General features: G+C 34.0%; 1 protein-coding gene across 1 annotated transcript in view; it reads left to right on the top strand.

Moving 5' to 3' along the window:
- Vwde (von Willebrand factor D and EGF domains) overlaps nucleotides 1-15748 on the top strand; it is a 69928-nt gene that overhangs the window by 42977 nt on the left and 11203 nt on the right. Inside the window, exons 14-24 of the mRNA XM_048785999.1 lie at nucleotides 964-1119; nucleotides 1262-1366; nucleotides 3353-3467; nucleotides 6217-6354; nucleotides 9351-9491; nucleotides 9911-10477; nucleotides 11824-11919; nucleotides 11998-12093; nucleotides 13088-13183; nucleotides 13709-13804; nucleotides 14979-15074. Of these exons, the coding sequence (XP_048641956.1) occupies nucleotides 964-1119; nucleotides 1262-1366; nucleotides 3353-3467; nucleotides 6217-6354; nucleotides 9351-9491; nucleotides 9911-10477; nucleotides 11824-11919; nucleotides 11998-12093; nucleotides 13088-13183; nucleotides 13709-13804; nucleotides 14979-15074 (1702 nt within the window). The remainder of the gene's footprint in view (nucleotides 1-963; nucleotides 1120-1261; nucleotides 1367-3352; nucleotides 3468-6216; nucleotides 6355-9350; nucleotides 9492-9910; nucleotides 10478-11823; nucleotides 11920-11997; nucleotides 12094-13087; nucleotides 13184-13708; nucleotides 13805-14978; nucleotides 15075-15748) is intronic.

Raw genomic sequence — 15748 nt, 5'->3', positions numbered from 1 at the left:
GCAGCGGCATATTGCATGGCTGATTCAGAATGGTTGGAAGCATTCTACAATAAGAATTCTTTTACAAAAATATACATCTTGGCAACAAAATATGTCATTCTAGTTTTCTGTGTAGTTAGCAGTACTCAGAAAATTATTCTTGCTTTTCCTCCCTAGACAGCAATGTATTTTCAATGATGCAAATGAATACTTAAAGTGTAGTTTAAGCATGAGATAATCTATTAAATGGGATGAACTGGCTAAAATTTTACTTTCAAATTACATTAACAAGCTTTAACAAAATAATACTTATTATGAAGATGGTACTTTTTTTACAGAATTAAGGAAAAGGATGTAGATGAATTATCAGAAAAAAAACTTGAAGTTGGGACTTAGACAACATGAAGACTTAGCATGTGCACATTTGGATATGTGTGTAGCTGTTTGTCTCAGTTCTCCTATTCTTTGATTCCCTCTCCACCCCATTTTATTATATACTGGATTTCTCCACATACAGAAAAACATGACCATCAACAGGTCTTGAATCTCAAGTCATCAGAGACAGGAGGCAGAAAGGGCAGTTTCAAATAGATGGAGAAGGTGGGTACTTTTGCAGAGGAAATGAGGGTGTTTCTGGAAAGGAAAACCATCTGTTGCCTCAAGTTCAATGTCAAATGATAATTTTTCTTGCTGCAAAAGTTATTGCAGAGTGATCCGTAACGTGTGGCCAATATTGGTAAATCCTTTGATTTGAACTACCAGAAAATTCATGATTTCCTAGGAACACTTTACATCAAAATAAGATGCATACTTTCTTATCATTCTTAATAAAACTCACTCCCAATGTGACTTTTTTTCCTTACTATACATTCCATTATATTAGGATTATATTTTAAAAATTTGTATTTTGATCATATGAAATTCAGTACTGAAATATTTTCATAATTGTAACAGAAGTTAATTGCTTTCCCATTTTGCCTTCAGTATAATAGTAGTAAATGGGTGCTTGGAGAACCTGTCTATACACTGGCAGTTTTTCAGAACAGCAGAACTGTTGATTGTCAGCTGCCCAGTGATGTCCAGCAGTCTGATACCATGGATGTGATGGATCAGAAACCAATTATGAAGTGGCAATTAAAGGTAAAAAAAAAATTAAAGGTAAAAGATAACTATAAATTAAACCTCATGTTTATAAGCCAAGCAAATTCTTATATACAGATTTTCATAATTTATGAGGCTGCATTTAGAACAAGTTATCTTATTATAGAACTACATCTTACAGGTATCTAATGATGGTTATAAATTCAGTAATTCCAAAACAATGATCATATATGATGGTGCTTGTCAAGTTTGTGGTCTCTACAAAAATAACTCATGTACTATAAAGGTATGTATCTTTTCACTTATTTTCACATTTACATCATAGGTATTTTAATTTCCCATGCCATTGGCATATCAACTGTGTTTTCTTTTCACCTTAATAACAGAAAGACTAATAGGGAAAATCTTCTTCAAATGCACCTAACATTAATTGAAATGTTTACTCTTCCTATAACTCTTGTTGAAATGGTGAAAAAAGATGTTTCTTCCTTAACATTTTGGAGTGCAGATTGCTTATTCCTAAAAAAATCAAAAGAGGAGGTTTGCACTTAATTATTTCCTCCTTTCTACATTCACTGTTTTCTCAGTTTCCAAAAGATATCTCTTTATGGTCCAGTACAGGGGCTTATGCCTCTAATTCTAGAAACTCAGGAGGCTGAAGCAGGAGGATTATAAATTCCAGACTTACACTCTGTCTGAAAATGAAATATAAAAGTGGTGGGGATGTAGTTCAGTGGCAGAATGCCCCTAGGTTCAATCCTCAGTATTAAAAAAAAAGAAAAAGAAAGAAAAGGAAAGGAAAGAAAGATATTTCTTTGTGGTTTGTGATTACCTAATCCTCTTTGTGGCAAATGTTATACATTTGAGTATAGTTTGCAAAGTGTATAAAATTAGCACTTTTATAGAGAGTTTTCTGGCAACTAAATTCTTTGGACTATGCAAAAAGCCTACCACTTGATGAATTATAGAATAATAGCAAACCTAAACCTGGTTGTTATAGCCTCACCCTCTGAACCTATCCATATCAAGACTTCTGAGTTTATCAACAGGGCTTTCTCCCATGTGCATTGCTTAAACCTTTAACTAATATCAATTGACTTTTCAAAACCAAGGAACATATCAAGTATGTGGTGCACACCTGTGAACCCAGCTATTCAAGAGTGAAGGCAGGAGAATCACAAGTTGGAGTTCAGCTGGAGCAACTTAGAAAGACCTGTCTCAAAATTAAAAAATAAAAGATCTGGGGATGTAGTTCAGTGGTAGAGAGCCCTGGGGTTCAATCCATGGTATTACAGAAAATAAATATTTAAAAAGTATATTTTTCTAAATTTAAATTCCTTTTCCTTGAGATTGATCACATTATTTCAATAACAAGTTTTTATTGTTGTTGAGAAATTATTGGATTTTTATTTTTCATCAAATATTTCATTTCCACATGTTCTTAAGTACTTTAAAAAACATTGTTATTCAAAGTTGTCTTATCCTCTTAGAACTATTCTAATTTTCAAAATTATATCAAAGGAAATTTTTTAAATGAACAAAGTTTATATCTCCTGAAAAAATTTGTCTATTTCCCAAGTTAAAAAATTATTGCTATATTTATTGTCCTTTCTCTGTATTACAGCATTTTTTCAACTATTTTTTTAATGATACCCATTATGAAGTGTGAATAATGATGCTTTGGATGTATGGTCTAGTATAATGGGCTGCTGGGGAAGAGGAAGATATCTATAAATTAATGTGATTTTAAAGATGTGCAAAAATGAAAAGTAGTCAAATAAATAAATTTCTTTTCTTTCTTTTTCTAGATAGAGTCTTACTGTTACATAGACCTTGATCTTGATCCCCCTCACGTCCCAACTAACTAAAATAACAGGTGTGCACCACTACACCCACCTCTGATTTCTTCATTAATAAAGCACTTCCAGCATGAATTTTAGCAGTAAAAATGACAAAAAGAAAAGAGAGGTTTTCCCCATGTTATTTATAAGGCATAATTTTGCACAGAGATACAACTTACATGCATTTTATTATTCCTACAAGTTGATCAGTTTCTTAGGCATTTAAGCAGACAGGAAATAATTTGTCTTATGACCTGGCTTTGTGATCATGAGGTGTGAAAAAATGTTATCTGATCAAAATGGAGTTGTTATTATATGCTTTTATTGGAATCATAAATATATATGCTGCTATCAGTTTATGTACAGGTTTTTTATACACTAACTGCAACTTTTGTTTGTTAATGTTTTCCTTTTTAAAAAATTTTTACTAGGAGAATGTTTGCATTATCCGTGGACTCTGCTACACTGAAGGGGATAGAAATCCTACCAGTCCTTGTTTGATCTGTAGATCCCAAATCTCAAAATTTACCTGGTCATTTTTAGAAAGTAAGTTATTCTTATTTATCCAAACATCCCTAAACTAGATTCTTTTAAACTACAAGTTACATAAATGTGCTTAAGGTTAATAAACACTGTATTTCATTTAGCATCTTTCTTAATGCTTACAAGAACCTATAAATTGAGAGGATATTTTTATATACAGTCCTGCACCAGATAATGTCATTTTGGTCTACACAGTGTGCAAGTACAATGGTAGACCCAGAAGATGTGTCATCTAGTGATGTCATAGCTGACTTAGGTTTTGCTTTTTTTTTTTTTTTTTTTTGGTAAGCATTCTTTGGATAACCCAATGTCAAAATTGCCTGACAGTGCATTTCTCAGAACTTATGCCTGTAATTAAGTGGCATGTGACTATAAATAATTTTTATAACAATGATACAAAATAGAATATGAGATACTTATTTTAATATTTGATAGGGAAAGCAATGTGAATTATTTTTAATATATATTTTAAACTGTAGATGAAAACAATACCTTTATTTTGTTTATTGATTTATTTTTTTAATGTGGTGCTGAGGATCAAACCCAGGGCCTCACACATGCGAGGCAAAGCACTCTACCACTGAGTCACAACCCCAGCCCCAGCAATGTGAATTATTAATTGAAGAAATGGAATTTGTTAGTTCAGTTACACACCATTTCTTATTCCTAGCCTTAATTCTGTTCAGTTTTCTGATAAATCATTTAACTATTGAAGTTCTAGAGGATATGCACCTATCACTTATTAAATAAGATATCTTGACTTAATTATCTATAAAGTGCCTTCCAACACTACTATTCTGTGATGTCATGAGTATAATATTGTATACAAATAATATTGAGATTTTTCATTTCATCCAAACAGCATTCCACATTGTGTACCATATACCAGGTAACCTTTTCACTTTCCTAAACACAACTAGATATGATTCTACATGGGTGCCCAAGTTCTCTTTCCTCATAGGATGATCAGACATTATTAGTACAATGGGACATGATTATTCCCTGATGCAATATAATTTTATCTGAGTGATAAAACCTATATAGCACTTTATGATACTATTAAACTGTCATTATATGTGTAAATTTCATTACTATATTAGATCATTTGCCAGATGATTTACTGCTTAGGTGCTAGACTCATGAAATATTTTTGGAAGACAATGGAAATTTAAGGAAGAAATCAGTGCAAGAGACAAGGAAATGCAATATAACTTCTGAATTAGTGTCTCTTTTAGTGACTATGATATAATTGATTCAGTAGGAAGCCTTAGTGTTCAAAGATATAAGGGGTCATAACATATCTTGTTTCTAACCTCATCATATTGAGGTTGTGGAAATTAGAACAGATAAATTAAACTGTCTGTACAAGGATATACAGGGGCAGAACAGGAGCCAGAAATACAGTCTCTTGGCAACAGTGCACCAAGGACACAAGCAGAGTATTTGTGACCAATATGATGAAGTGTGGCTTTTTATTCATTTATTAAGCCAGTGGGCAAGAAAGACAGATAGTTTTTTAAACATAAGAAGATATAAAAATATAGTTTAAATTGTTTCATGAGCTTAAAGGGAACTCTCCCTATCTCCTGAAACAGCCACTTTACTAACTTGTGAACTCAGCCACTGGAAAGACCTCAGAGGAATAGGAAATTGGTATGATTGATGGCTGAATCAAATTCTAGGGAATCAAATGAGGAATGTAACTGGTATCTTAAAGGAAAAATAAGAGAAAGGGAGGTGCAGGGGTAGAAAGTGAGGCTGAAAGAGACAAGAGTTCAGAGGCAGGAGGAGAGAGAGAGGGAGCGGGAGAGCTTACAAGCACATGCAAGCAGTGAGATGATCAACACAGAAGTAATTTAAGATGGAAGAGGAGGTGCATCCTGACTGGGCAGTGCAAATTTGCTTGTGTCTTTTATGCTGTATCCAAAGTGTTTTTATACTCTAATAGCAAACTTGAGGTCTGCACCTGTCAGTTAATTTTATATTTTCTTAGAGTAGAATTGATTATTCAGAATGTTTAAAAAATGAAAGCAACTAAGAGAACTGGTAGCAGAATATTTAGGTGTCTTTTAATTTTCTTCATTCTTTTAAATGAATATTTTATCATTTTGAATTATGAATATAAATTTCTTTTTTACTGAGTTGTTGAAAGAATGCAAGTATTGATTGCACCCGGGATTTTTGCACAATCAGGGTTACTATTCTTAATGATAGGAATTTATTCATTCAAATAAATTGTTAAGCATTGAAAGAGCACAACTTCATCTCCAATTGTTTTACTGAGGAAAGACTGACTTTTCTAACACATTGGAAACTTTTCACAAGTTTTCACAGACAATGCAAGAAGTGGATAAAAGAAGTTGTCATTAAGCGAAGGCGAAAACCATTCTAAACAACCATTTTCATTGTTTAAGAAAAAAGTCACTGAGTTTTAAAATGAACTACAAATGAATTCTCTAATATGATAACCTTTTACTTTAAATGTTAATGGACTTTTAAGTCATCTTATTTATAGGCAATTTTTTTATGTACTTGAAGGGTCAAGTTGAATCATAAATGAAATCTAAGCAATGACCTTACATGTGATTATACAGTAAATTTCAAAAACAGCACAGTTTTGTCCTCACAATGCATGACTTCTCTGTGGGGACTGGGAGGTCTTAAATAAATAGTAGAAGAAACCAAAAAAATGAACCTGATAGACATATTTCAAAATAAATCACTTGAACTCTTTAATCTATATTCTGTTTAGGCAAAAACTGCCAGGAAGATGCTGATGAGTGTGCATCTGGGCCTTGCTTTCCAGGAGTAGAGTGCTTCAATACCTTTGGCTCCTATCATTGTGGTTCATGTCCAAAAGGATTTTATGGTGATGGGAAAACCTGTCATGGTAAAAGTTTATTTTCTGCTGTGATATGTTTTCTGCTGCATTTAATTAGCTCAAATCACTCAATTCCATTCTCTTTCTTACACACTCATCTGGTATATATGCATTAAGTGTTGTGCAATACACTAGATGCATGGGATGCAGAGATATATCAGACTTAAGGGGTTAGGATGCAATAGCACTAATCCTTTGGTACAATATAATATTCTGTGTCTTGTGATAGAAGAGGGACTAGCTGGAATCTTACACAATGTGTTGTGTTTACCTGGAGGAATAATGAAAAACTTTAAAAAGGAGATATCTAGACTATAGTAGATATACAACAGCTGAATCTAATGTATGAGATCAAGGGGGTGAAAAGCATTGCAGGAAGAAGAAATAGCCTGAGCAAAAGCCCAGGACCATGTAACATCACAGCACACCCTGAGCCCTGAACAATTCAGTGTGCCTGGAGGACCACAGGCCCGAAGAGCTGCTGCAGGAGTTGAAGCTAGAGAGGTAGCCAGCATGTAGACGAGAAGCAGTCCCTTAAATTTTGAAATAAGAGAGAAACATGTTAAGACTTATATTTGAGAAAATTTACTCAAGTAATATAGACAATAGACCATCTGTGGGTAAAGAAATGTGAAAGCCTGAAGGTGGGAAGAAAAGCAAAGCCAAAATAGTATTTCAAATATGTAGGGGAGAGATGAAGATATTCTCTCTTAAGGTAAGATAATGAGAAATGAAAGATGCTAAAGAAGCAAGCTGATAGTACTTGGCTTGGTCAGCGACTGGATTAGCGTAGGAAAGAGTCATTTAGTTGCAGGTATTTGATTTAGGTGAATGGTATGTGGAATTGGCACTCACATTGCTGTGGACTGAACTACATTCCACTAAAATTCCAACATTGAAGTTCATAAGGTTACAGGAGGTGATAAGAGTAGAGTCCTAATCCAATAGGATTAATGTCTTACCAGGAGAAACACCAGAGAATTCTTTTTCTCTCTCTCTCCTTTTTTTTTTTTTTTGATTGAACTGGCGATTGGACCAGGGATCCTTCTGTCTCTGAGCTTCATCTCCAACCCTTTATATATTTTTTTTATTTTGAGGCAGGGCTCCCCAGTTGATCAAGCTGCCCTCTCACACTTAGCAATCCTCCTGTCTCAGCCTCCCAGATAGCTGGCCTTATTGCATTGTACCACCATGCCCAGCTCACCAGATAACTTTCTCTGCCAGGTAAGGATATATTGAGAGCATATCTATCTCCAATACATGGAGAGGGTCCTCACATACACAGAACAGGCCAGCACTTTTATCCAGAGCTTTCCAGCCTCCAAAACAGTAAGGAACTGAATTTCTGTTGTTTAGGTCACCTAGTCTATGGTATTTTGTTATGGCAGGTTGATCTGATTAAATATACAGGAAGAAGTAGTGGTTTTGGAGAAGAATTATAGTGAATTCAGTTTAGTTACTAAGAGACTAAAGGACAATAGAATACCCATATGAAGCTCAGGAGAGAGGACTAAGTTAAATATACAGTTATTATGGTCATGGGCTATGAGATGACATTACCCAGGGAGAATATGGAGGAAAGAGGACCAAAAAAAGGTGGACCTCAATATTTTAAAAGATTAAAAGTAAGAGAAAAATAAGTTATAGAAAACAAAATCAATGAATTACCTATTTGGTGTAATTGAATGAGATCTACTCTGATGAAAAATAGATATTAATGACATAATATCACCTTAAGCTTCAAATTGGGTTGAGTGTGTCTAGCACTGGAGATGACAGCTCTGAGGAACACAGGGCAGAGGGTAAGAGGATTCCCCACTACTTCAACTGCTTGCATTTCTCCTTCAGTATCCAGTTCCTAATTTAACACTTTCTGCTCTCTGATTAACATCCCTCCTTTCCAAACAGGGAGGACTGTTCCCTCAGTAAAACTTATATCAAGGTGACAATTAAACAAAATCCCATTACACATGAGTGACTCAGAACTTTCTTAACCTTGTCAGAGATATTTGTGTATTTCACAAAGATGCTTAATGCTGCAGAAGAATTGGTTGTTGGTGATTACTTAGTTATGGCAGGCACCAGAATTTGAGGAATATAAAAATAAGCAGAACCTGGTGTGGTGGTGCATGCCTGTAATCCCAGTGACTCAGGAGGCTTAGGCAGGAGGATTGAAAGTTCAAAGCCAGCCTCAGCAAAGATGAGGCACTAAGCAATTCAGTGAGACCTTGTGTCTAAATAAAATACAAAATAGGGATGGGGATGTGGCTCAGTGGCCAAGTGCCCCTGAGTTCAATCCCCGGTACCTCCCCCACCCCCCAAAGTAAGTAGAGCAGGATTTGTATTCTTGAGGTTATTGCTAACCAGTAGGAGAAAGGCATGCACAAGAGTCAATAGCACAAAGGACAGTCCTGTGAAAGAACCTAGGTGGACCAGATGGATTTGGTATGTTGGGACTACTGAAGAAAGCTTTCTTACTCAGATCAGGCTGCCATAACAGAATCCCACAGAATGAGTGGTAAATCTCAACAGCAGAACTTTGTTTCTCATAGTTCTGGAGACAGGAAGCTCAAGATGAAGTTGCTGCCTTAGCTGGTTTGGGTTGAGACTTTCTTCCTGGCTAACAGAAAGCTGCCCCCTCACTGGGCCCTCCCTCTGTGTATTCTCCTGGAGTCTTTTCCTCTTCATAGGGCAACAAACCTATTGGACCAGAGCCTCATTCTTCTAACCTCCTTTAACCTAATCACTTCCATAAAGGTCCTGTCTCTAAATACAGCCGTGTAGAGTTAGGGCTTTGACATATGAATTTTGAGGCACTCAATTCAGTCTATACCAGAGGGTTTGCTAATGAGAGAATATCAAAGTTGATTCTTTAAGAAGCAAAAGAGTTCCATGTGACATGTGTATTATATATTTTTATATGTTCTTGTATGTTTTTATTCATGATGCTTTGGCTTTGTGATATTTTTATTCTGATTTCTGTTTTTTTGTGTACCCACTTATAGCTGAAATAGAGTTTTTAAATGAACTTACTACACAAACTGCAGTTCTCACAAGGTCTCACAAAAGTGTAATTATGGAAGAGGATGGTAAAAGTGCCAAACAAGGAGAAAATGACATTAAGCCAACAAGCAGAAATGCCTCTAGTAAGTAGTAGTGATTTTAGTTGAAATACAGTGGCAAATGTATTCACTTTTTTTTTTTTTTGCTAGTCTATTGAATCCTCTGGATCATATTCTAGAAAAATGTATTCACTCATGTCATATAACAACCAAATGATAGTATCATTTAAGGTGATTTCAGAAAATCTTACTAATTATTATACTTTAACTTTCACGCTAGCTACTATTCTGTGCTATCTTGAGTGCCCCAACAAGTAGCCATATAAGATCCTTGAAGGCAGGAACAGTGTCATGACTTCCCTTTACTTTGTGACTCCTCGTATAGTGTTACACATGTAGATGCTAAATGAAGGCATGAAGAACTTAATGCCAAATATTGTGGATAGAGCAGAACATTAATAAATGCTGTTGACTAACATTTATATATATTTTTTTGTTGTTAGACTTGAATTTTCAGCCACTTTCCACAGAGCATTCACTAACTGGTGCAAGATTTACCCCTAGTCCTCCTCCGTTCAAAAGGTTCTTGAGTACAATGAACATCTCCTACCTGTCACCAGAATCAATTACGACTCAGATGGATAATTCAAAGAAGTCTGTTTCTCAACAGATACCTGGTTATGAACATGTGGATCATATTCTCAGTGCAGATCTCAGTGTGGATGAATTGAAAGATCCTACAAACCACAGTCATTCTTTAAGCATTAATCCCAACAGTTCTCGTGGCCAAGGGAGGGATATTTTCTACAGCACCATCCAAATAGAGACAGGAGAATATCATTCTCTCATAAACAGTTCTTTGCAAGGTTACACACAATATGAAGATGAGTTTGTAGCATCAGTTACTAAAGCAGTCACTATTTTGCCACAGAAGTTTGGATCAACCAAAATATCAACTTGTGCTGAGTCGCCTTGTTTTCTTGGTGTTTCCTGTGTGCCAACCACAGGTGGCCACTTCAAGTGTGGACGCTGCCCCACTGGGTATTATGGAGATGGTGTCAATTGCAGAGGTACTATGAAAATTTTTCAGAAGATACAGAGAAAACTACCTTCCAGTTTTAGTAACTAAGAAGATACACGTTTCCACTTACTAATTTCTCTTCCTTCCACTTTGTTCAACATGTTTTGAAAAAAGAAGCAAAAGTGGGTTTTTCTAAGTTACTTTTTTAAAGTGTTAATATTATATACTATCCAACTATATGATATATAAATATATTTATTGAGTACCTACTCTGTCCCAAGATCTTCAGAAACATTCTGTATCAATTATATATAACAAACAACAACTCCATATAATAAGTGTTATTGTTCCCAATAGACAGATGAAATAGTGGAGTTTTGAGGGACTGACTGTCCTATTATTAAACAAGTAATGAAAAAAAAAACAAGGATGTCAATATAGATCTGATTAACATTGTGGCCTGAGTTATTTTTAGTTTGAAATACACAGTTACCATTTTAAATTACTCATTCTGGTCTATTTACTTATTTGCAACTTATACAGTTGTGTCTATTTCCAATTCTTTGGAGTCTTAAACAAGTTTTGCATCATTTTAATTTTACAAGTATTTTTATATCTTTCCACAATTATTAACATTGTTTTCTCTGATACAAATCAAATTTTTGAGTCCTATAATTCAGAGTCTGGTTTTTATTGTTGCTGTTGATATGAGTTTGATGTTCTTGTTTTGTTTTGTGTTTTGTTTTATTTGAGACCAAAATTAAGTGAGACAGTTGTTGGAATATTCCTATGTTTCCCATATTACCTAAAGGAAATTTGTTTTTCTTTTTTTTTCCATAAGAATAATAACTCTCAATACTTACATTATATAATACCTATAGGAATTCCTTAACAAATGTAACAAATGAAACAAAACACTTTCATGTATATTAGATACCGCAGGAAGTGTTAAATGTCCAGTAGAATATATCAGGTAGTAGAGAAGCTTAAGGAATCAACCTCACGATGTGTTCTTTGAAAATCTGATTATCCTTATTATTTATTAACATTTAGCTGATTCATATCTGAAATTTCATTGCCCCCTGAAAAAAGACTATCATTTCAGGTAGGGTTAGGTTCTACCTCTAACAGGCACCATCTTGGAAGTAATTACTACACTTGGCACTTCTTTCTTACTCTAAAAATGATTTTCCTCAGTCATTCTAATGGTTAAAAATATTAAGAAGACCATTTTATGGGTGAATGGTCATTGTTTAATACCTTATCAAAATGTTCCAATTTGAGAAATTTTAAATTTCATTATAAGTAAATAAGTAAATTTCATTATAAGTAAATAATTGAGCAGCACGTATATATCATGTCAATGGTTCAGCCATTTCTCCTTGATTTTTGCAGCTATTTGTAGACATCCATGTGGAAGGAGCAGGGAATGTGTGGCACCAAACATATGCAAATGCAGACCAGGTTATACCGGTTCCAACTGCCAAACTGGTAGGTTTATCATTCATTAAATTGAAAAATGAATTTTATTTGATAATTGATATTTCTAAATGGGTTTATTTTATACAGCTGTATGTCAGCCTGCTTGTAAAAACCATGGGAAATGCATGAAGCCTAATGTCTGCAAATGTCCTCCAGGATATGGTGGAACAACGTGCAATGAAGGTGGTAATCCAAATTAAAAAATCAACTAATAGGGTTAAAACAAATTGTTATTTTCTCTAATATGCTTTTATAAGATAATTCAGTTTCACTGTGTATATTCTAATATGTAGTTATTAATATTGGTGAAAGAGCCCACTTTTTAAGTGTTCACTAAAAAACAATTCATTTGAGAATTTTAAAAACTTAAGTTTCAGAAATCAGAGATCCAAAGAATAGTAGCTTTTCTTTGGTGAAATTATCTTCTGAAATTTTTTGAAGATTTGGTTTTAGGGTATCATATCTCTACAAATAAGAAGATATAAGGTGGTAATAAGAAGAAACTTAAAAATAATTTTAAAAATACATCTTTAGCCATATAATTTGCATGACTTTAGGTGAAATATTAAGTGGAGAATGTATGAAATAGAATTCCTAAAGCTAGGTAATACTTTAAAGAAATGAGTTAGTTGTTATTTTCAAAATAGTTTTTTTTAAAAACAATGTATTTCGTTAGATGGTACATATGATTACTAATAAACTGAGTCATGTTAAATGCTTTAATGACAAGGCAAGCAACAAATTAACAAACTAAATTTTTTGGGTTGAACTGAAACTTTCAACAATAGCCTGTGGTGATAACCATGTAAAGATATAAATATTCTTTTTTTAGGGTAGAAATATGTAAGTCCAAGATTCATTTTACAGAAGAAGCCTAAGATGATATATTTCCATTCAGTTAACCAAATTTTTATAAACCTTTTACACAACTGTCTGTGTTGCATTTTCTAGATTTATTTTATAAACCCAAACATGCTGATACCTGGTGAATGTTTCAGAGTGTGAATCCACACAGTCAGTCCCACAGAACTGAATCTCATTGTCAAAGAGAACTGAAGTCATTATAAACTGCTCTTACAATAGGCTTTATTGTGACTGTGCTTCTTAAATATAAATGGATAATTCATTGCGATTATTATTAATAATAATTACTTAATAATGTAATCTGTTCCTGCAGAACATTGTAGCCCACCTTGTCAACATGGTGGCACGTGCTTGCCTGGCAATCTCTGTACTTGTGCTTATGGTTTTGTGGGATCGAGGTGTGAAACAAGTAAGCCAATCTCCCCTTGCAATCTGCTATAATGAACTTGCTGCTTTGATAAACTTTTCTTTAACACTAAATGGAATGAACCCAAACCCTAAGTAAAAAACAGTCTTTCATGATATATGATGACAGTTCCCATCCTGGGTAGCATTGGGAGCAGTTTGTTCTAAGAAATAACTATTCTTAAACCCACCTTTGAGATAAGATGAATTCAAATGTGCTCATTTGCAGATAAATTTATCTCATTTCATTTATGTCTATAGTCATTTTCACCAGTAGCTAATAATTTCCCCTAAGAGCCAATTTTGTTGACTATTCAGTTCAATGGTTTTCTTCTAGCCCCAACTCTATTAGTGAGAAAATAACTGAATATGAAAAGGGAAGAGCATTTAAAGCCAAAGTATAAATTATTCCCATTTTATTCATTAGCAAAAACATTTGGCAGTCATGAGATAATTATATAATAGTTAGAATGGTGGTGAGCATTCTTAGCCTAACTTGTCTTTCTTTTATCTTCACTGTGGGTCTTAGTGGTTTGCAATAGGCACTGTGAAAATGGAGGTGCATGTCTCGCACCAGATGTTTGTCAATGCAAGCCTGGTTGGTATGGACCCACCTGTAGTACAGGTAAAATCAGAGTTGTTTGCAATGAATGTTTCATTAAAAGAAATTTAAAATGTGCCAATGTTCTAAAGACTTGCATCTAAGAAATGAAACTGATCTGATAAGTAACTTCCATCTTCTTATACTGGACTGGATTGTGTCTTATAGCTTTATTGTTATCCAACCAATGTTTTGTATTTTTTTTTTGCCTTTATAAATATCACCCTACTATGGACTCAAAACATCTACTATGTTGTGTTTTAGAGGTTTATTTTAAGATTAATTTTTTAAATCACAGCATATACCCTATTTCATTAAACGTCCAATCAATTCTTAGTTATACAGACAACCATTCCTGTTATTCCATTTATTTATCACAGTATCAGATTTGCTTCTTTGGCAGCAATATTTGCAGTTTTTCATGTTTAATTAATTGTCAGTTATTCTAATGACTTTTCTCAATGAAAATTTAATTCAACGTTCATAGTTTGCCAACTGTATGTGAATCATGATGCAAAGGGAAACAAAGACCAATTTGATTTTGCCCTCATTTCAAGTAGAATATTGATAGTGAAGGAGACCTGGGATGCAGCTGTAAAAAACACAAGACCAGGACAAGTAGGGTTATGATAAGTAATATCGTTACTTAAAAGCAAAGATGGAAATCAGTTCTGGCAAGTGGAGTTTGGAAGAAAATAAAATTCTAGTAGACTTTGGAATACGCTGAAAAATGGAATGGGGTGCTTTTTAAATAAAACAAAGGTAATGGAGTAAATACAAAGAAATGTTTTTGAGAGTGCTGGGACCTGAGTGCAGTGTCCTTGTTTCATTTGGGAAGGAGACAAAGAGGTACACCTAGCCCCACTGGTTCCAACAGATTACAAGTCATCTCATTAGTGCTATTGAATGAATCATGTTCTCTTAACTTACAGTCTTTTTTTTTTTTGAGCTTAACAAGGGCATTCTAAATTCTATTCATACACTCCACATTTTTAGTTTAATATTATTTGTAAACTTAATGAATACACTTTGAAAGCTATTATGCAGTTATTTCATGCCTCTTATGTTTGGCAAAGTCTAATTAATTATAGGTGCTCCATTTTGTATGGAGCTCCATTTTGGTGCAGCTTTCCTTTTTAAATTTCATTTTTAAAATAATAATACTTTTATGGTCTCTTTCCCTTTTGCTGTTCATTAGCTTTATGTGACCCTGTTTGCCTCAATGGTGGCTCCTGTTACAAACCAAACACTTGCCTCTGCCTGAATGGATTTTTTGGTGCACACTGTCAGAATGGTAATGATTCTTGATAAGTCAAAAAGTCAAATGGAATGTTAGACATCAATAGAGCTTTGAGAAAACATTAGAGAAGTTTGAAAGTGGAAGATGCTATTTGTTTCTTCTATATATTATGATGCTGCAGGTCTAGCCATCAAATGACCAGCTCATACAAAGGGTATTGGAGTTATTAAGTAAAATGGTTTTATTTATTCAATGTATGTTAGGCTTACAACCTTGGCATTTGTCAGTGCTTTGTAGAACAAAGATATGAAACCAATAAGCAAAGTTTTCATGCAGTTTCCAGTGAAATTATATCATTTTACTTGCCATCATAGCAAAAATGTTTGATTTATAAGCTACTGTCTATTGATTTCCCACAATCTCTCTTGACTTTAGTTTCATTAAACATTTATGAAGAGTCATCTATGCACAGCTCTCTGCAAGATGGTGTGAAGACATAAAAATGCATCATATTCTTTGTGGCCCATTATTTCCTTCAAATAGTTAATGCTGTAGGGCTTTCTTCAGAGTAATGGGAATGTCTTGAGGGTGAGAGTATAGGTAGGAATTAATGTCAATAAATTTTTAAAAATATATTTTCTATATCTTCATATTTGAGTTACACAAAATATAGAGCTAACTTTTTAGTACAGAACATATAAGCACATCATCATAATTTAATTCATAAA

The sequence above is a fragment of the Marmota marmota genome, unplaced genomic scaffold, assembly GCF_001458135.2.
Source record: "Marmota marmota marmota unplaced genomic scaffold, marMar, whole genome shotgun sequence".
Classification (NCBI taxonomy): Eukaryota; Metazoa; Chordata; class Mammalia; order Rodentia; family Sciuridae; genus Marmota; species Marmota marmota.
This window is presented reverse-complemented; position numbering and strand designations above follow the sequence as displayed.